Here is a 22,871-nt window from a genome sequence, read left to right as displayed (position 1 = left end):
GTCTACGTTAGGGTAGTGGAGCCCCACGTACAGTGAGTGCAGTTCAAGGATGTGCAAACTAATTCACTGAGTCAGAAAGGACACAGTCCTCCCCTCCCCTCTACGACCATGACACAAGAAGGACTGGCCCTGGCCCCCCAAATCACACTACACATGCGGCATCCTGAGGCCAGAGCACAAGCTCAACATGGGCAGGCTGAGGGGCACTCTCCCTGGTTTTTCACTTTCAGTCACTATGATCAAGTGGGTTTACAGATAACGGGAACTAATCCTTACTTAGAGTTACAGGTGATGACAGAGCCACTTTTTAAAGGAGAAAATGTTGGGGGAGGCCAAAGCCAAGACACCTGCAGGCCTATGGTGCAATAAGAAACAGAAAAGAGAGCGGCTACAGCAAATTCATGTATTAGAGAAGATGTTAATGCAACATAGTAAGTTACAGGAAAATGGCAAAGCTGGTACTTCTAGTACTGGACCTTCATCAACTAAGTTATAAAAGGAAAAGGAAAATGTAATCAGATCTGATAGATCAGACAACTGATGTGGCCCAATCGCCTAAGAGTACAATGAGCTTGAAAACAACTGACAGTAAGGAGCCATCACAATCTGAAGACTTAAAAAAACTAAGCATGAAAAGCTATCTTGATATGTAGTGAGAATAACAAGTGTCTTTAAACTGTTAATAAGTAAAATAAAAATTCAGTATTTCACTTTAATTTTTGGCTTTTTATTTTTAATGTTTCATACTGTTCAAAATATATTGGCAGGGGACTTCCCTGGTGGTGCGGTGCTTAAGAATCCGCCTGCGAATGCAGGGGACACGGGTTCGAGCCCTGGTCCGGGAAGTTCCCACATGCTGCAGAGCAACTAAGCCCACACGCCACAACTACTGAAGCCCGCGCACCTAGAGCCCATGCTCCACAACAAGAGAAGCCACCACAATGAGAAGCCCGCGCACCGCAACGAAGAGCAGCCCCCATTCGCCACAACTAGAGAAAGCCCACACGCAGCAACAAAGACCCAACGCAGCCAAAAAAAAAAATATATATATATGTAGAGTTACATATATACATATACACACACGATATATAAATAGATATACACATCAACGATAACTGCTTCCAAGGTTTTACTTGATCAAGAGTTTAGAAAAACCTACATCAGGTTTTAGACTTTTATTCTTATTTATCTGAATATTTATCATATTTGAGTATGTTTATTTTTATGCTTATCTCTGAATATTCCCAAAAAGTAAATCCCAGCTCCAGTATGCAAATACTAACCACTGAATGTTAAGGAAAGAGCTGCCACTTCCTTCGGGCAAGTGGCAGCTTTGCTGCCGCCTTCATAGATTCAGTGCCTGCTAGAGTGCCTTGGCGTAGCAGGAGCTAGAGTACTTGCTTCAAAGGGTTTAGGGCTTGAATTCTAAGTTATCAAAGAACTTACAAATTAAACACTCAACTCTTTGTGCATTTAAAAAGTAATTCGATTCACAAAATTTTAACCTATACCCAACTTTCCAGTAACACATCCCATGCATAAGATGTACTCCTATATTTTAAATGCAATTAAATAACGATCATTTAATTTCAGGAAGATCTGTATTTCTTACCTTTTTGCCAGAGAGCAAATCTTCTCCAAGTAAGTCATCTTCAAGTTCACTGTGGAAAAAAAGAGACATGACAATGTATTATTCCTATTACACACTGCGAAGTTTGTAGACCACTGGGAAATTTATCCAGGACTTTAGGGTTTGGGTACTTTCACATTAAGTTTGCTACATTTTCCTTTATTAATAATGAAAACATATTTTCAAATATATAGGGAACATCTGGTCCTTTAAGTATGGGAAGCTTTGCTATAACTAGCGGCTCTCACTAGACTTCTAATCTTAGTTTTTTCACCTCAATATGAGATCTTAATTTCTCTGGCCTTGTTCATTAATGAGCAAAAGAAGAAACTATAATACAATATCTATGCTTTCTCTTACCTACGATGAAATAGGAAAAGATAGATGCCCAACGTCATTAACTAGGAAAATTAAAAACCAAAATCATTGAAAGACCATTTAACACTCAAACTGCGAAAACTGAAAAAGTTTAAAAATGAAAAGTCAATGCTGATAAGGACATTCAAGTAAATCATAACTAAGAGAATTATCTTTATAACATGGGAGTCATGTCAGCTGTCTGCAATTTTTTTGTCAGCATGTTTATGTTTTGAAGCAATCAGAAGTTTTTCTCATAATTAAAATAGAAACCCTTACCAGATGAAAAATCTGAAGACATTTCCCACTGTATGTTCCTCTAACTGATGAAGATGGCTACCACTAAATTACGTCTTTTAAAAGCAAATGACTAAGGACCAACATCTAGAAGGAGGAAACGCAATTAGACTATGATTCTAGGTACAAATGCCAATGGAGATTTAACTGCACCAATGTTCTTATTATGATTTGCTGCTTTTTAAATAACGGCTCTGGTTACAAATATCTATAAGTTCTATAAGTTTTGAGTGCTATTTTACCCAAAACCCATGTTTACTGTGCAGAATGCCAGAATATCCTGGAATGCACATATGAAGTTACAACAGAAATTCTATATACTACCTTTTAGAACCAGAAACAACTCAACAAGTCATTTCATTCATGCACTGAATACCTCTTTCATTATCTTATGTTACCCTACATAAATCGTATACCATCATTTTATAGATACAGAAAATAAGGACAAGATTAAATGATTTGCCCAAGGTCACACAGCAGAGACAGATTCAGGACAAGAACTTAGCTCATGGAAAAAAATCTTTCATGGACCTGTACAAGTAGAACGGTTACTAGAGACTAATGTATAACTTCTTCCAACATTTTCAATTCACAAATCATCTAATCATCTTTCAGATACAATTTTTGTATCTTCAGTGTTACAATCATTTTCCATGGACGAGAAAAAAATGCTTTCTAGTCACAATATTTACAATAAGCGCATTTGAGAATGTGATTCTAGATTACCCCCCAAAAATACAAGCATCCCTTTGGGGACAAGCACCCCTCTGGAGAATCCCTCTAAGTAACTGAAAAGGGAAGGTAATACAATTTGCCCAGGGGAAACTAACTGAGGAGAGCTCTTAAAACCATAATATGAACAGGTGCTGGTAATCATACAAGCAAAAATCTAGAAAGTATTTGTTGCTGACAAATATATGGAAATAAGAAATCAGTCTCGGACTGCCACCTATTTTTTCTAAACAAAAGCATTTTTTAAAAGAAGATAAATGAAAACTTTACCAGTTGTAAATGAGTGGAGTGTACAGAGGTAGAGAACAGTTGTTTCCATGACTAACAAAGGCAATAATAGCATGAAATAAGAAAGCAAGACGGGAGACAGAAGGATTAAGTGCACGCGACTACAATATGCATAAATTATAGCTCAAGAAATCACTAACGCCCATTCAGTGTGCGACATGCCAAGAATCACTCCACGCGTTTCACACATACTCGCTCTTTTGTTGACATAACACAACCCCAGCAACCAGACACCTACATCATTCTCCATTTTTTTCAACGTGAAAACAAAGAGGCCGAGATGTTAAAGAACTGGCCCAAGGTCACCCTGCCTCCAAGTCAGAAACCAGTAGATGAGTTGAGAAGTCTGGCTCCAGAGTCCAAATACTAACTACGATGCACACACCCCACAAAAGTTAAATGTAGTTAGTTCTCTATTGTTATCATAAAGTTGGATCCTTACAAAGAGGTACACAAAAGGGAAGAAACTTGTAAAATACGAAACACTACCGAAATTACAGCAAGGGTCACCAAAAACAACAATGAATGAATGGGAATGAATGGTCCAAATCGAGTCCTTTCAAAGGGGTGAGCAGTAATGCTCGTGGACAATACGGTAACTGTTAGGAAGTGACAGGAGTACCAAAAGGATGAGGAGGCTTCCTGCATTCAATGGCAGAGCTCCCACAAGATTTCACCAGTAAACACTACTGGAGGAAGAACAACCTCTTTGGCAGGTATTTCTTATCAAAGATGAGAGACAACCAGCTCTTAGGGAGCAAGTACATTTTTACTAACAAACAGAATTATACTAAAAGACTTTTTCGGGAAACAGGTATTTTGCAGGCAGTCACCTGGCTGCAGCCTTTCAAAATGAGAAATCTAAGTGACAACAAAGACTGCACGTGAGTTCATCGTCTCTGTGCCTCCCCACTCCAGGCCACCCTCGTCTGGTCCCTGCCGGCTCCAGGCCCTGGAGAGGGTCTCCGGGAACGGCTCCCACGGGCTCTCCGGTTCCCCCGGCCTTTCTTCTGGATGAGCTTGGCCATGGGAGCTCCCAAAGGAATGTCACAAAGCAGGAGGAGAGATGCCCCCCCCACCTGCTCAGCTCCAGTTCCACCCCCCACACAAGCGCAGCCCTGGCTGGGCCCTCGGACACCCCTCCCCCGCGGGCCTGCTGCTGCTCCCCCAGTGCCACAGCTGCTTCTTTAGCCCGGCCCTGTCAACGTCCCCATCATCAAATGACCTTCAGTGGAGACCTCCTCAACATGCTCTTTCCTACCGGGACGTACACTGATACGTTTTGACTCACTCTTCTCCTAAACTTTCAAACTTCTCCTCTACCATCCAGTACATGGAAGAGGTGAAGAGAGGACACTGGGACAAATGCTAGTCACACTGGAAAGAACAAGAAAAACTAGAGCCCTGTCTCACTGCAAACAAAACCCAATTCCATCATAGCAGAAGACCAACAAATGTCACAACAACCAAAATAAATTCCCACTGAACAAATACTGGGACAATTCAAACATTAATAAGAATAGTAACTACAGTGGATTAAAAAAACACATGCAGTATTTAAATCTATGCATTTGAAATGATTCAAAAATAGAACTCACCTCTGGAGGATGCTAAGGAACTGACCCATTATTTTGAAAACTGGTAAATAAAAGTAAAGAATCAAGCACTTATTCTGTACCTCAGAAGAACCAAGTACTTTACAGAATTACCACAACTAACAGAAAAAGAAGGAATGACAGAATGAGAATGTCACCACTTACGTCATCTAATGGCTGGTAACCCCACAAAAAGTGAACAAGACATTGTGAAGCTCCTGACGGAGGAACATACCACCAACTGAGACACTGCAGAGCCCCTACTCCTGCCCAAATTCAAACCTGGATCTGATCAACCTCCAGATCTAACTATGAATTTACAGAAAATGCAAGAGATGAAGGAACATACTAAAAACACTCCAGGAGATGCAATCACCAAAAGTAGAAATTCTCCAAGATAAACCCCTTGTTTCTTCAACAAAAACTTCAGGGAACTAACAAAAACTGTGGAGAGAACTTACAGATGAAACAATACTTAAAAGACCTACCAATCAATTATGAAATATAGATCTTATTTGGACTCCAAGTCAAACTATAAAAGAACACACAGACACATATCCACACTATATGTGTGTGTATTTATAATATACTTATATATACATGAGACAATCAGGAAAATGTGAACATTAATAAGACATTCCTATTAAGGGACTTCTTTTTAGATATAACTCTATTATGCCTATATTTATAAATCCTTTATTTTTTAGAGAGATACAATCTGATATATTTTCAGATGAAATTATGTCTGTGATGTGAGGAGGGTTACAGAGATCACAGATAAAACAAGAGTGCTTCCTACTGACACCGTTGAAGCTGAAGGATGGTATATTGCCTGCACTGTACTATTCTCATATACACTTGAAATTCTCAATAAGTTAAAAAAAAAAAAATCAATCAATTTAATCAATTTCAGGAGGAAGGAAGGAACGAAGGAAGAAAAGGAGGGAGGGAGGGAGGGACGGAGACCAAAAAACACTTTAAAACTTTCATAGGAACATACAGAATACAGGGTAGGGAAGAATTTCTTGAGGACAAAAGGCAGAAAGCAGCTTGACTGACATCACATGTCTCCTGGAGAGGTGCCCTCAGGAAGGCCACGGTGTCACCAAAGAGTGCTCCTTACCAAATGCACAACCTGAATCTAGGCTTGAGGAGACACTAGCAAAGCCACACTTGAGGGCTGCTACAAGATAAACAGTGTGTCCTCTTCAAATATGTCAAAAGTCATTAAAGACAGAGGCTTTACAGAAGCCTTTACAGAAGTCTTTAAAGACAGAATTCTTCCAGATGAAGAAACAAAGAGGAGGAAAAGAAACTCATTTTTGGCTAGAAAGCACATTACTGGGACAACTGACAAACCTTGGATAACCAATGTAGATTCAGAAGAAAATGGCATGATACAAACTACTGCAAACTACTGTCAAATGGTACAGGAAAGAAAAATGTTCTATGTGTGTGTATGTGAGCGTGTAAAGAGGGAGAGAATAACATGAATATGACAAAAAGCAACCGTGAGTCTGAGAGAAGGGCTTGTAAGAATTTTGGGGTTATTCTTGCAACTTTCCCGTAAGTCTGAAAATGATTTCCAAACACATTTTTCATATTTTAATTTAAAAAAATAAACAAAAACCATACAGGAAAAGATTATAATGATATTATTTATAAAAATCTACTTGAAGACTATTAAGTTTAAGACAATACATGCCACAGACTGGAAGGAGATATCTCTAAGCGCAAAAAATAAATTTCAAGTATAAAGAATCCCTAAAATCCATAAGGAAAAGACAAGCAACCCAAACAAAAAACAGACATAAATACTACCAGATGACTAACAGAACAGAAAGTCCAAATGATGAGTAAACTATGAAAATACACAAGACTTTACTCAGCTCCCCATCATAGTCTTTTAAATAAAACTAGTTATCAGTACTTCCCAATAGGACCACTGCTTATATAGAAAACTTTGCTCTAAGCTCTCACTTTTTTATGGACTACCTTAAGAGTCATTGAGGGTAATCAACTTTATGTAGACTAAAAGAATTACATAGTTTTTAATGTAGATTTTTCAGTAAAACTTCTGGGACATCACAGTTTTCAAACGGCAACCAGGTATTCTTTTCACAGCAGTATATATCGTTGTTGTTCCTTATTCAGGTCTATTGACCTTCATTATCAAACTTTCTGACTGCAACTCCAAGGTAATGTTCACATTTTCAACACAGTATTTAAGACGGTAAGAAATACGTAACGCGTAGTCATCATTTGAGAACTCCCCCAACTCAAATGAAGGCCTCTGTGCGCTTCTCCAGTGCACAGCCCTCTAACCCCTACTAGAGCGCCTTCCCAGAAGTAATCACTACACGGCACTGACATCTATCATAACTGTCGACATTTTTAATAGAGTGTGTGTGTGTGTGTGTGTGTGTGTGTATTCCTAAAGGGAGATTTCCATCTTCACTAGTTATCAGAGCAATACAAATTTAAACTACGAGATACCATTTTACACAAATTAAAACAGCAAAAATGTTAACGTCTAGCCAAATATTATGTAGGATGTGGAGGAATTCTGTTGCTATTGTTGTTGTAGGTGTACAATTACTCCAACAATAGCTCTGGGTGCCCACCAAGTCAGTACCATCACTGTATAAAAACAGAGAGATAAGACCCCCAGTGCTCCACTGGCAGCCCTGAGACAGCACAGGCCTGGGGTAGAAGCCCACTACAAAGCCTTCCACCTGGAGTGCTCGCCCCTGCCCTACTTTCGCCCAGTGAGGACCAGCCTACCCAGGAAAGAGCATCAGCAGCTAACACACTGCTTTCAGTAAAGATCTCTGTGTGCCCTAGCGACAGGAGATAAATCAGCATGGACCCTGCACATAACAAGGGGTTTCCGCACCTGTCCCAGTCCTCGTCTGCAGCTCTTCTCCGCCAGGACCGCTCTGCACCAGGCTTATCAAACTGGTCAAAGTCATCATCTGTGAGCGAGAGGCCACGAAAGTCAGTCTTACTAAATTAAAACAGACACACATTCAAATACTGAAACAACTTGTTTCATTTAAGGATTCCTGACACGACATTTTAAAATACTAAAATTTCATATACACCAATTATAAATGCTTTAGCCGTTTTCAACAATTAAAAAATTTTAAAGCACATATCTACCTAAAGAAAATCAACTTACTAAACACTATCAGGCATGCAAACTGACAGAATAGTTTTTTTTAAATCATAAATTTAAGTAAAACTTTTCTTTATAAAACAATGGTTTTTGAGTACATATTTTTTACTACAACTATATAAAAGGGGAAAATAGCTGACTTTGCAAAAATTAAAGAGACTTTTCTAATACTTTTTGAAATTTTTACATTTTTCCAAATTAATCATGGAAAACACCCTATTAAAGGGCAGTAGAGATAATGTAGAGAATTAACAAACAATAGAAATACAATACAAGCTACATACATAATTTTAAATTTTACTAGTGCTCACATTTTAAAAAGTAAAAAGAACCAGACATAGAAAACAAACTTATGATTACCAAAGGGGACAGCGACGGAGGGAGGGAGGGACAAATTAAGAGTACAGGATTAATAAACACAAACTACCATAGATAAGCAAAAAGGATTTACTGTACAGCACAGGGAATTATATTCAACACCTTCTAATAATCTATAATGGAATATAACCTGAAAAAAAAATAACTAAATCACTTTGTTGTACACCTGAAACTAACAGAATATTGTAAATCAACTATACTTCAATTTTTAAAAAACTTAAAAAAATTTTTAAATAAAGACGAAATTTAAACAGGTTAAATGTTGACAACATTTTAACCTAGTGTATCAAAAACATCATTATAACATGTACTCGATACAGAAAAGATTAAGATATTTTACATTTTTTTCCATACTGAGTGTATATTTCGCATATACACCACATCTCCTACCTCATTTTCAAATTTATTTTTATTATTAGGAAAATAAAAGAATTGGAATTTAAGTTTTTCATCTGAGAACACATGCAAGCAAAGAGGCTTGAGAAGCAGCAGCATATGTCTCCCCAGAGAGTCTACCTAGGGGAGCCAGATGATATAAACATAAAACCCCAGGAATTTTTCCAGCCTGGGGCTAGAAATTAACCAATAAAGTTCTAGCAAAGTAATACATCAATTCCTACCATACACTACCAAACAGAATAGGTGCTTTAAAAAAAAAAAGAAGAAGAATGAGAGATATTAAAGAATTAGCATCCTTGGGGAATTCTGCTTACAGTATGACATCAGGAGGAGCTCCACCAACCCACTCTCTGTGAAACTGGTGAAAATTATTTTTAATGAAATGACTATTTAATGTCTCTGGAATTGATTCTAAATGCATACATTAAATGGAAAACACTCATCCAAGAAACCTACTCAAATCTGGTAAGAACGGCTACAGGATTCTGTGGTTTCTGAACCAGAACGCACTCACTCCTCCCCCTCGCAGCTCATCGAGGCACCAACTCCATCCACTCTAGACCAGTGCAGCCAAGAACACAGACCTCCGCATTCCTCCCCCTACGCAACCTGCCTGGCGCTGAGTTTAACTCCCGGGTGTGAGCAGGAGGGGGGGGGGTTCCCTTCTTTCACCCAGGCCCCAAGTGTGGTACAGACGCCACCGGCGCCCAGATCACCCCTGCCCCAGCTCACGAGGTGGGAGTTTCATACCGAGAGGTAAGCAAGCAGATCCAGGGCTACTGCCAGCACCCGCCCCCCACCCTGCTGCCACCCAGGCACTCAGCTCCTAGAGCAAGGGTGTCACCCAAGAGACAAGTGCATCACTGTCCCCACCCACAGCACAAGAACTGGGGCTCAGAGGCAGCCCAAGGGGCAAAGCAAACCTTGTAACACCAGAGCTCCAAAACTCTCTCAGAGAAGCTAACTTCCTTATGAACAGAGTACAAAAAAAGTCCTAAGCGAAAGGTGCTCTCACAAACAGTGAAGGTTTTGGAGAGAGATTATTAGAAAGATAAGAGTCACTGGAGATAATGACTGAACTGCAGGATGCCTAGTGGACCAGAGAGAAATGAGGAGACAGGGACCAGTGTCCTCACTTACTTATAACAGATCTCAGTCACTGACCTCAGACACTATCCAATCAAAGGAGCCTGAATTTGACTGGCCAGTCTGTGAAGGAAATTATGGCCCAGGCACTGTGGAAGGTGTGGTCAGAGAAAAAGACAGAAGGAGCCCAGCCAAAGCACCACCAACCCAGGGTGACTGTGGGCATGCCCAAGGCTGTGGCCCCCTTGAGGAGTGACATCAGAAGCTTCACACTGCCCAGAGTGGGGTGTCGGGTGGGAACAGACTTCACTTAAAACCTAGCTGGTCACCAAACAAGTAAACAAGCAAGTAAAAACAGGCCTGGGGTGGAGAAGTGGGAAGACCAGCATTCAGCCATGACACAAAATATTATCTAAAATGTCCAATTTCCAACAAGAAATTACAAGACATGCAAAGAAACAGGAAAGTACAACCCATAACCCATCAGAAAAAAGGCAGGCAACAGAAACTGCCTGTGAAGGACTTCCCAGGCAGTCCAGAGGTCAAGAATCTGCACTTCCAATGCAGGGGGCACGGGTCTGATCCCTGGTCAGGGAACTAAGATCCCACACACCATGAATGTCAGCTTTAACAGACAAATAGGCCATTATAAGTATGCTCAAATAACTAAATGAAACCATGATTAAAGAACTAAAGGAAGGTATGATGACAATGTTGCACCAAATAAACAGTATGAATAAACAGTAATTATAAAAAAGAAACAAAAAAATTCTATAATTGAAAAATAACTAAAATGAAAAATTCACTAGAGGGGCTCAACAACGGATTTGAACTGGCAAAAAAAAAGAACCGGTAAACTCGTAAACAGATCAACAGAGATTATCCAATCCAAAAAACAGAAAGGAAAAATGGACATAGCTTCAGAGAAACGTGAGATACCATTAAGCACACCAATATATGTGTAATAGGAGAAAAAGAGAAATAGAAGCAGGGAGAAATATCTGAAAAAATAATAGCTGAAAACTTCTCAAATTTATTTGTAAATATTAATCTACACATTCAAAAAGTTCAACAAACTCAAAGTAAACTAAACACAGAGATCTACAAATACACACATCATAGTCAAAATGTTTCAGAGACAAGGAGAAAACCTCAGCAGCAGCAAGAGAAAAACAACTCAGCACTTATAAATGCGATAAGATTAACAACTAATTCTCATCAGAAACAATGGAGGTCAGAGGCATATACCAAGTGCTCAAAGAATTCTATATCCAGCAAAACTATCAAAATAAAGGTGAAAAAAAGACATTCACAGCTAAACAAAAACAGAAGAAATTCGTTGCTAACTGACTCTGTAGTTGATTGAACTGTGTGCCCCAAAATGACACGTGTAAGTCCTACCTCCCCATTCCCCCAGCTATGAATGTGACCTTATTTAGAAACAGGGTCTCTGCAGACATAATCAAGTTAACATGAGAGTATTTGGAAGTAAAATAGAAATTTAAGACTTTGCAAAGCTCGTTTTAAAAATAAATGGTACAGTACTATCGTTTTCTAAAAAAGATGAAATTATACTGGATATTAGACCTAACAGATAAATACAGGACACTCAACTCAGCAGCAGAATATACATTCTTCTCAGGTGTACATGGAACATTCTCTGGGATATATGTTAGGCCATAAAACAATTCTTAATTAATAGTTTCAGAAGGTCAAAATCATACAAAGCATACAAACCTGACTAAAAAATGGTTGACCCTTGAACAACACTGGATTGAACTGCATAGGTTTCACTTATGTGTGTATTTTTTTTTAATATATATGTACTACAGTACTACACAATCCGTGATTGGTTGAATCCACAGATGCAGAACCATGGATATGGATAGCCGGCTGCGAAGTTATGCGTGGATTTTCAACTGCATAGAGTGTTGCAGTTGACCCCTGCATTGTTCAAGGGTCAACTGTATAATAAAACTAGAAATAAATAGAAGGAAAACTGAAATATTCACAAATACATGAAAATTAACCAATACACTTCATCAACCAACAGATCAAAGAAGAAATAAGAAACAGGGAAATAAGAACGTACTTTGAGAAAAATGAACACAAACATACAACATACCAAAGTTTATGGGATGCAGCAAAAGCAGTACTTGGAGAAAAATTTTTGCTTATAATTGTCTACACTAACAAAGAAGAAAGATCCCAAATCAACAACCTTATAAAATCTTGAGGAACTGGAGAAAGAAAAGGAAATTAAACCAAAACATAGCAAAAGGAAGTAAATGATAAAGATTAGAGCAGAGGGACTTCCCTTGTGATCCAGTGGGTAAGACTCCACGCTCCCAACGCAGGAGGCCCTGGTTCGATCCCTGGTCTGGGGACCAGATCCCACGTGCATGCCACAACTAAGAGTCCGCATGCCACAACTAAGAAGTCCAAGTGTGGCAACTAAGAAGCCCGCACGTGGATTTCCCTGGTGGCACGGTGGTTAAGAATCCGCCTGCCAATGCAGGGGACACGGGTTCAAGACCTGGTCCGGGAAGATCCCACACTCCACGGAGCAACTAAGCCTGCGCACCACAACTAATGAGCCCACGAGCCACAACTACTGAGTCCGCATGCCACAACTACTGAAGCCCCTGCACCTAGAGCCCGTGCTCCGCACCAAGAGAAGCCACCGCAATGAGAAGCCCGTGGGCCGCGATGAAGAGTAGCCCACGCTCACTGCAACTAGAGAAAGCCTGCGCGCAGCAACGAAGACCCAACACAGCAATCAATCAATCAATCAATTTATTTATTAAAAAAAAAAGAGGCCCGCATGCCACAACTAAGACCCGGTGCAGCAAAAATAAACAAATAATAAAAAATAAAACAAGTATTTAAAAGAGAAAACTGGGCTTTCCTGGTGGCGCAGTGGTTGGGAATCTGCCTGCCAATTCAGGGGACACGGGTTCGAGCCCTGGTCTGGGAAGATCCCACATGCCGTGGAGCAACTAGGCCTGTGAGCCACAACTACTGAGCCTGCGCGTCTGAAGCCTGTGCTCTGAAACAGGAGAGGCCGCGATGGTGGGGGGGCCCGCGCACCGCGATGAAGAGTGGCCCCCGCTTGCCACAGCTAGAGAAAGCCCTCGCACAGGAAGGAAGACCCAACACAGCCATAAAAAAATAAATAAATAAATAAACATCTGATTGTCTTAAAAAAAAAAATCCTTAACCTCATTTAATTTTAAAAAAAAAAAAAGAGAGAAAACTGTGTCCATTAAAAAAAAAAAGATTACAGCAGAGATACATGAAACACTAGTAAAACACTATCAAATTCATTCTGAGGCCACTATAAAACTAGACAAAGATATTAAAAGAAAAAAAAATTTGACGATTATTCCTCATGAACATACATGCAAAAATTATTTTTAAAAAATTAGCATATAGGACTCAATAATACATTAAAAGGATAATACACATCACGACCACATGGGTTTATCCCTGGAATGAACGGTTCGTTAACATCCAAAAATCAATACTTTTTAAAAATCAATGTAATGTGTCATAATAACACACTAAAAGTAGAAAACCAAATTATCATCTCAATATAAGGAGAAAAAGCATTAATCAAAACCCAATACCCAGGATTTCCCTGGTGGCACAGTGGTTAAGAATCCGTCTGCCAATGCAGGGGACACGGGTTCGAGCCCTGGTCTGGGAAGATCCCACATGCCGTGGAGCAACTAAGCCCGTGCGCCACAACTACTGAGCCTGCGCTCTAGAGACCACGTGCCACAATTACTGAAGCCCGAGCGCCTAGAGCCTGCACTCTACAACAAGAGAAGCCACCGCAATGAGAAGCCTGCACACCGCAACGAAGAGTAGGCCCCGCTCCCCGCAACCAGAGAAAGCCCGCGTGCAGCATCCAAGACCCAACGCAGCCAAAAATAAATACATAAATAAATTTATTTTTTTTACAAAACCCAATATCCACATTCCTTATACAAACTCTCATCAAATTTAAGTATAGAATAGTATTTCCCTAACCTGATCAAAGGGCATCTGTAAGAATAACCTATAACAAACATCACAGGTAAAGGCAAAGACTCAGTGCTTTCATCTGGAATCAGGAACAAGACTGGGATTGTGGCTTCCATTACACTGCAATTCGGCACTGTAATGGAAGTTCTACCTAGTGCAACCAGACAAGAAAAAGAAATAAAAGGAATTCAGATAGAAAAGAAAGAAGTAAAACTGTCATATTCACAGCAAACATGATCAACTATGTAGAAAATCATATGGAATCTATGAAAAAAAGGTACTGAAACTATTCAGTGAATGAAATAAGGTCGCAGAATATAAGAACAATATTAAAAAAATCCATAGTTTTTCTACATACAAGGCATGAGCAGTTGGAAATTAAAAAACAAATCTTTGCACTAGCATAAAAATATGAAATACATACTAGGGATAACCATAATAAAATCTGTGAAAGACCTATTAATTAAGAACTGTGAAACACTGCCGAGAGAAACTAAATACCTAAAGGAAGTGGAAAATAACTAGAATTCCCAAAAGGAGACACGAAAGGTTGTAAATGTGGGTAACCTTGTGCTTGGACAAAACCACATTAAGCAAAGGAAAAACCACACCTGATAAAGCAGAAAACAAAAACATACTTTCTTTCCACCTGGAATATGGAATGTAAAAATGGATATGAAAAGAACTCTAACTCAAAATCCTAAGAAACAAACTAAGACAAGAACTCTGTATGCCTATTTTTATTCTTCTTACATTTTCTGCATCACTCCCCTTCTGTTCTCCTTTAGAATATAAACAAATGCTTTTTTTTTAAAGTTCTAGTTTATATCTGTCATACTGTGCAGAACCAAGAGAACAAAACATGTCCACACTAATCCAGAGTTTTAAAGGAAAAAGAGCACATCCCTGAAGACCAAGGGGAAGATTAACTCAGCAGGACAAGAGTGGTCAATGCCTTTACCTAGAAACTCTCCTTCTAAGGCTAAACATTATACCAGACATGCTATGTTATTAAGGGAATCAACTTTCCTCATCAGCAAGACTTAAAAACAGCTACTGGAATTTTTACAATATTCAATTACACAGCAATTAGATATCTATAACGAACACAACTCTTTTACTTATCATTCTTATTTCCTCATCCTTTCCAGGAACCTGCAGCTTAGATTAGAAATTTTATAGAATATTAGCTTGGAACAGGGTTCTAGCAACTGTCTAGTCCAAGGGTCAGCAAACTACAGTCCACAGGCCACGTAGGGTCTGCCACCTCTTTTTGTCCAAATTTGGCTACTGCCTGATGTATAGAAATAAGCTTTTATTGGAACACTGTATGCTAATTCAGTTACATATTCTCTATAGGTCTTTCAAGCTACAAGGCACAGCAGAAGATTGCAACAGAAGCCCTGTGATCTGCAGAGCCTAAAATATTTACCATTTGGCCCTTTACGAAGTTTGCCAATCTTTGCTCTAGTCCAAAGGTTCTAACCTTCTTTCTTTCGCCTCAACACCATTCTCATGTATACATGCTCATATTCTAAATCACTAACAGAGTCAAAATTCCATATTTTATAAGTGAGGAAATCCAGACCCTTTATTTAAACAGCAACTAGAGAAAGGAATTGGACTCATATTTAAGAACATTCAAAGTGAGCATCTTCGCCCTACAGTATAACTATCAAATTTTGAGTAACCAAGGAAAATTTTCAGAAGGCACCCCTACATCAGGTACTTGAAGAACTATTTGTAGTCTTGTTCTAAAACTCTCTTACTTTCATGGGACCCTGGAGAGGTTTCCCTGAAGTGAACTTTGTATTTCGCTTATGAAGTGCAGTGCACACTGACAATTTGTTTGCGGGTCTTACAACTGAATTTCCTCTTCCTGTGTTGGAAATTAATCACAGTATGACTCCTGAAGGAAGACAGGGCAGGGCTCTGCCTCCCAATTACAGAAGCCATAAAAGCTAGGCCCTTGAGTTCTCTGCTGGCCCGGGCAGGCTGGGAGAGGACAAGTAGTCTGAGCTCAGCCAACTGAATGTTCCCATGATGACTTAGAATCTAGAGGAAATGACACCCCATTTCTTTTCCCAAGAATCCACACCTTCTTTTTAAAAAGGGAAACCTTCTCAATTGCTAAAGATTAGTTGCTAAATTGGTGAAGTGTCCGGGAAGAAATGTCAAAGAAAGGGAGAAAGTCCTTCCACCCATCTGTCTTTCCTTCCACAGACAGAAGTAACAGCTCTGCTGAGACTGTGGTCCCCTCCGCTCTACGCAATGGTGCAGAGAATGGGAGGAATAGACTTCCCAGAGCCTCCTTCCCTGTGTGGTTTTGAGTTAGAGTATGCAAGGTAAGGCAGTCACAGGAGCTTTGAGTCACAATTATCATCAGTTACTCTGATGAGGCAGAGGCAGGACAGATGACAGACGGACACACACACTGCAGATATGAGGTTCTCAGAGGTCAGAATGTGCTCTTGAAAACCATGTGTGGCATCCGGGCTTGCAGGAGCTGTGACGGTCAGTGGGGGCTTCTTGAGACTCAATACCATCAGAAGTCAACACCTCCAGTGCTGCAGACTTGAGACAGTCCACTGGAGCTTCCGCAATAGTCTTCAGTTACAACGGCTTCTGGGCAAGCTCCTGACCATCAGTATCAGATAACCAGACTAAGTTTTCCTGACCATCACACCCCCAGCCTTTCCAAGGATTGTACAAGCCTCTAAATCCTGTGTTAAAACCCTTCACACTTGGAAGGCAAAGCATGGCCTCTGCCCTAACTAAAACAAGACTGATAAAGCTCAAATAAGCCTAGCACTACTGAAGAGCTGAAGAGAGGCTTCATTTTACTTCAGCAAGCTAGCATTTTTATATTTGTCTTCTCATTTAATCCATCCCCAAATTCTCCTTCTACAGATGTGAAAAGTTAGGAAAGAGCAAAATCAGATTTAAACCCTGGTCTACCAAACACGAAGTACAACGCTCTTGAATTTATTCAGGAAGCAACTGCAGTAACAAACCCTCTGATTTCCTATGTAAAAATATTAAAGGGTAACCATAACTTCCTCAGTGTTTAGGTAGGAAAATCACTAATTCATGGAACCTACAAAATCACGAAGGCAGAATCACTCTAAAGCACAGGTTGCAATCTGGTGGCCTAGAAGACACACACTCTCTTTGAATTATGTTGTCTTTTTTTAATCAACTTGGTTGCCAACATTTAAAAAATGTAATTATATATAAGTACCAGAGTTACAGCTTCTTTCAAAAAACATAAAAATATCAAAAGATGTAGAACAGTGGACCCACATTTTGCTGTAGCTAAATCAGCTAAAGACGAACAGCACCTGGCCAAACAGGAACAAAATTCCTGTGTCTATAAGAAAAGTAACTGAAGAGGAAGTGGCAGCCACAGAGCCGAGCTGGAGCAAGCCCTATCAGCAGCTGCAAGCCCGCCCAAGGCCCACACCACCCTGACTTCTATTGTTCTGCAGTCTTAGTTGTCCAACTACTTTATCTGACTCTGTGAACTACCAAAGTATCTATCCTTCCAAAAGAATCCTAATGAACTGCCTCATCATGCTTATCTTGTGTGTATAAATGAAGCATCAAAATCCAATAATAAGAATTTCAGAAAGTGAGAACAGAGGAAATGAAAGGAGAAAAACAGTACTGTAAGAAAATTTCCCAGAACTGAAGGATGCATATTTCCAGACTAAAGTATCCACCAAATGCAGCACAAGAAACAGAAAAAGACCTATGCTAATGAATGTTATAACAGTAAGGAGGAACTGTTAAAACCTTCCAGGAAGAAAAAAAAAGGTCACATACAAATGATAGGGAATCAGGATGTCATCAGACTTCTCAAGAGCAGAACTGGAAGCCAGAGAACAACACAGCAGTACCACCAAAAATCTAAGGAAAATGAATCTAAGTCAAATCTAGAGTTCGAGACCCTACCAAATCATCAGTCAAGTATGAAAATAAAGTAAGAATTTATTCAGACATGCATGGGTCTCAAAAAGTTACCTACCTTCAACACACCCACTCGTAAGAAACTGAAGCCTTTATATTTGTTCATTTGAAAATATAAACATAAAGAATAATTTTCCCAGAAAAATTTATCAAAATTGACCCATGGATTTAAAAAAGCTAAATAGACCAATAATATCAGAAGAAACCGAAAAATAAACAGGCAACAGATCCAAATGGCTTTGCAGACAAGAGCTCTTCTGACATTTAATAAAGAGATTTTTACAATGTCCAGAAAATCTCACAACTCATTCTAGGAAGTCAGCCTATCTTAAAAAAAAATAGGATAGCACCATGTGCACACACAAATACAAAGGAAGAAAACTATAAGCCTATCTCTCTTATGATCACAGATAAATCCTAAAATGAAAAGCAACAAAACACTGAAAAGGACCTACAGAACCAGCAGGTTTTGAACCCAAGATTGCATGATTGATTCAGCATTGGAAATCTATCAATACATCACAGTAAGATATTAAAGAAGGGGCCTCATGATCACCTCAATGATGCAGAAAAGGCTTTGATAAAATTAAAACCCCAACTCAAAAAATAAACTTTCTTAGCTAAACAAACAATAACTATCAGAAAACTACAGCAAACACCATACTCACTGGTAAAACATTAAAAGAACACTCATTAAACTCATAACAAGATGACAAGACAAAGATGCCTGTCATCACTCCTATTACCCAACATTATACTGGAGGACTTGACAAGGAATGGTTCTAGAACGAGAAGTACAAGAAATGAGACATAAATACTGAAATAGAAGAGACTGCAGATACGACAGTCTGACTAGAAAATCTAAAGCACCAAACTCTTAAAACAAGATCCCAATAAGCCAGTTATACACAATAACCAAAAAAAAAGTTTTTCTATAGTAGATCAGCAACAAATTTCAGAATATAATAGGATGAAAAACTATACCATCCACAACAACAACAAATACAAAATATCTAGGAATAAAACTAACAAGAAATGTAAGAAAACTATATAAAGAAAATTTTACTAAGGTACGTTCCATAGAAGACAGAGATCCCTTCTCCTATGGAACTTACCTTAAGTAAAATTTTCTTCGTATCTGCAATCTCTTCTATTCCAATATTTATGTATCCCAACCTCTTAGATCAGTGCCCAGCACAGAGCAGGTACTCAGAAATGTGGCAGATGACTGACGGGCAAAAAAGAGCTTGACAGTGAGACATTCTTGCTGCTGAACGAAAGAACCCATATTGTAACAGTATCCATCATCCCAAAGTTATATTAATAAACTCAATGCAATCCCAGTAAGAATTTCAGCAGAATTCTTTATAAAATGTGATGATTCTGAAGTTTATTTTTTTTAAATGCAGAGCTAATTGAAATTACTGAAAAACATGCTATAATATATATAGTCACACACCATGAAGCAGTAATTTTTTAAAACTATGAATGAGAATTTAATGTTATAAAGTTGGAAAAGATAGAGAATTCAATAAATCATATTAGAACTGTTAGAAGCCCCAAATTCACACCACACCCAAAATAAAATTCCATATGCAATAAAAGCTAAACATAAAAAAGCAAAGAAGCATAAAGTATTAAAAGCACAGAGGAACTCTTGGCATGGAGACACCATTACAAAAAAAATTTATGAAAAACAAGTGACCAAAAAAAATCTGAAAAAGAAAATATATATATGTGTAAACATATATAAATGAATCACTCTGCTGTACACTTGAAACTAACACAACTTTGTAAATCAACTACACTTCAATTAAAAAAAACTTGGGTGGAGGGGTAGTTCCCTGGTGGCCTAGTGGTTAGGATTCCGGGCCTTCACTGGTGTGGCCCCGGGTTCAATCCCTGATCGGTTCAATCCCTGATCGGGGAACTAAGATCCCACGTACAAGGCTGAAAAACAAACAAACACACACACAAAAAAAGTTTTTAATATATGTAGCCTACAACACCGTATTTCCACTTCTAGAGTTATCAATCCTGCAGAAATATTTGCTTAAGCACACCAAGATGTGTCTGTAGACGTTTAGTGCAGAATTTTCCACAGCAGTGGAAAAGGACATATAACTGAAATGCCCATCAATACAAAAATGGTTAATCAATAAACGGTGGATCCATGTAACTCTCACCTACTAACACAGGAGAGATCGCCAAGACCTACTACTAAGTGAACAAGCTGGGGCGCACTACGTGATTCCATTCATACCATAAAAAGCCACACAGCTGTAAATGTGCAACTTACATATGCACAGAACAGGGTGCAAAGGGATTCATAAAGAAAATATTTTATTGTTTAATCATTAATTTGTCAAATATTTGTTGAACATACACTACATGCCGGGAACTTGGAATACACGGCAGGTAAAACAGGCAGCATTCCTGTCCTCAAGGGGCTTATAGGATACTGGGGAAGGGAGATTTTACAAAAGTAAATAAATAACCAAATAAAATCACAAACTCAGATAAATGCTCTGAAGAAAGAAGAGTGCCACAGAATTTAGGTGAGGGAGGCACACAAGCAAGAGATGGGCATATCTGAGACAGAAAGAAGAATGCTCAAGGAAGGCCTCCCAAGGAGCCTGAGACCTGGGGGATGAGGAGCCAGAGGGAGGGCAGGAGCAGTCCTCCTAGAGGGAAGCAGGTTGACCCAAGAGCTTGGGGAGGCTGGGGGACCGAGTCATGCAGAACTCGCAAATCTTGATAAGGAGTTTGGCTTTAGTCTAAGAGCAATGGGAAACCAGGCACCTGTGACAAAATGGAAAGAAAAACTCCAAATCATCAAGGACAAAACCTACTTAACCCTCTAAAATAGCCATTCTCAAAAACCTTCTGGACTCAAATTTATTAAGGACACCAAAAAGCTTTTGTTTATGTGAATTACGTTCACTGACATTTGCTATTTTCGAAATTAAAAATGAGAAACGCAAAAAGCTATGCAAGCACACATTCCATTGGCCACCTGTACAAGGATGCCTTCACGTGTCACGCAGCCTTTGGAAAACTCCACTATGCTCTAGTGAAAGAGCGAAACATGCAAGTGACGCTAGTACTATTAATGGAAACAGTTCTGACCCAGGAGTTCCCAGACTACACTTTGAAAATGATACAGAACCATGATTTTGAACCCCAGAAAGTAACCAAGTAAGGAAGGTAAACCAAGTATTTTCAAAATTTAACTAGAAAGCCTCAGAAAAAAAATCACGTGACAGAAAAATGGCATACACCAAATCATACTGCCAGAAGTGACATTTCTTGCATTTAGTCTCTGTGGGTTTTTCCATTGCGCCATATGAGCGCTTCAATACTTAGACCAAAATACTTAGACCTAGACAAGATTATTGCAATGTACTCATAAATAGGCATTCCTAAAGAACACGCAGTAGGATGGTTTGACCGTTCAATAATGAGAACTAAGCCCAAACACTGCTGTTGTTCATACTTTACCAGTTAAGGGACTCCTTTACCAAAGTTTTCGAACAATCGTAAAAGTCACTTTCAAGTGTTTTTCTCACGTTAAAAAAAAAAACCTCAATCAACAAAATGTGATTGCAACCAGAAAGTGACTTGACCTGAAATCTGTTTTGAGTTAGGTCCCCTATCAAACTCATCTACGCTCGGAAAACAAGAGAAACTACCCAGAGGAACTGCATCAGTACCTGACCCTTTTCGGCCCCGTTTCCATCTCTGTAAGATGCTGATCACGAAGCCCTAATGGGTCGGTATCAGACCACTAAGGAGTTCATGGAAAATGAGACCAGCCCGGGGAGATTATTTTTTCAGACTCCTTGCTCTCCGAAACGCCGCACAAACACATCCCCTCACGTAGGTGAGTCTTAGCCGGGTCTAGTGCGGGGCTGCCAACCACCCCGAGCCCGACAGGACAACCCCCCCTGGGCCGCGACCCTCCCCCAAAGGGCCCGGGGGCGGGCGCTGTCCCCCCCCCCGCGCAGGCCGCCCGCCGCCTCAGGTGAGCCTGACGCCTCACCGCCGCGAAGGGAGGAACACTAGGGCACAACGACGGCCGGGAGCGGCCCGCTGCCCCCCACCGCCGCCTCCCTCGCGGGGCTGCTCACTTACCTCCAGCGCCGGTTCCTCCGCCCGCTCCCAGGGCGGCCGCCATAGTGCTCGCTAGGCCCGGCCTTCAGCCTCGCCCCACCAAGCCAGCTGGGGGGGCTGCCGGGCCAGCCGGGGCCCGGAGACGCGCGGCGGGGGACGAGACGCGGGGGGCAGCAGGCCGTGCCTGGCGGCGGAGGGCTGCGCAGCCGACGGGTATCTGGCCCTCCAGCCTGCTTCTCCTCAGGAAGAAAACAACAAACTATCGCAACATGGCGGCCAGCTCGGCCCGCCGCCGCGGTGCACGCCGGGATGATGGCGGCCAGGAGGCGCCGGCGCGGGCCCTCCCCTCCTGGCCGCGGCGGCTCCGAGCCACCTCCGGGGGACGCAGGCCGAGTGCGGAAGTCAAACACGCGAGCAGCCGCCTTCCTCGGCTCCGGATAGCCTAACGTTTAACGCGGGGGCGGCTGCCGGCTGTAGTTCGGCCCCGGGCTCTGTCGCAAAGCGCTTTGCAGCAGTTGGCGCCGCGCTTTACGGCCGGCGAAAGTCTCGCTGGAAGTGGGAGGGGGCGGACCCGCGCCCCGCAATGGGACCTGAACCTGGTTTCTGTGTTCGGAGTGTGCGGGGCGGGGTGGGGGCGGAGTAACTGAGCGGTGGACCGACGCGGGGAGCGAGCGCGCCTGGGGCGGGCCGGGAGGTGCCGGGCATGCGCACTGCGGACTGCGGGCAGAGGCGGGTGCGCTGAGCCGGTGCGGCCCTGAGACAGACGGAGCGGAACGAGTGCGCGAGAGTTTGCGTTCGAGCAGCGACAAAGGTGGAGAGC

General features: G+C 40.8%; 1 protein-coding gene across 6 annotated transcripts in view; it reads right to left on the bottom strand.

Moving 5' to 3' along the window:
* Positions 1-22,643, bottom strand: part of RBM33 (RNA binding motif protein 33) — a 118,659-nt gene extending 96,016 nt beyond the window's left edge. For 4 of the 6 annotated variants that reach the window (XM_068549755.1, XM_068549756.1, XM_068549758.1 and 1 more), the window contains exons 1-3: positions 22,073-22,643; positions 7,796-7,874; positions 1,613-1,661 (exon numbers count right to left, since the gene is read on the bottom strand). In XM_068549755.1, coding sequence (XP_068405856.1) covers positions 1,613-1,661; positions 7,796-7,874; positions 22,073-22,115 — 171 coding nt within the window. In that variant the 5' untranslated portion in view covers positions 22,116-22,643. The remainder of the gene's footprint in view (positions 1-1,612; positions 1,662-7,795; positions 7,875-22,072) is intronic. The other 2 variants (XM_068549757.1, XM_068549760.1) reach the window with 1 other exon arrangement.
* Positions 22,644-22,871: the final 228 nt, after the last annotated feature.

The sequence above is a fragment of the Eschrichtius robustus genome, chromosome 8, assembly GCF_028021215.1.
Source record: "Eschrichtius robustus isolate mEscRob2 chromosome 8, mEscRob2.pri, whole genome shotgun sequence".
In the NCBI taxonomy this organism is placed as follows: domain Eukaryota; kingdom Metazoa; phylum Chordata; class Mammalia; order Artiodactyla; family Eschrichtiidae; genus Eschrichtius; species Eschrichtius robustus.
The sequence above is the reverse complement of the archived record's forward strand: the minus strand, read 5'-3'. Positions and strand labels throughout refer to the sequence as shown.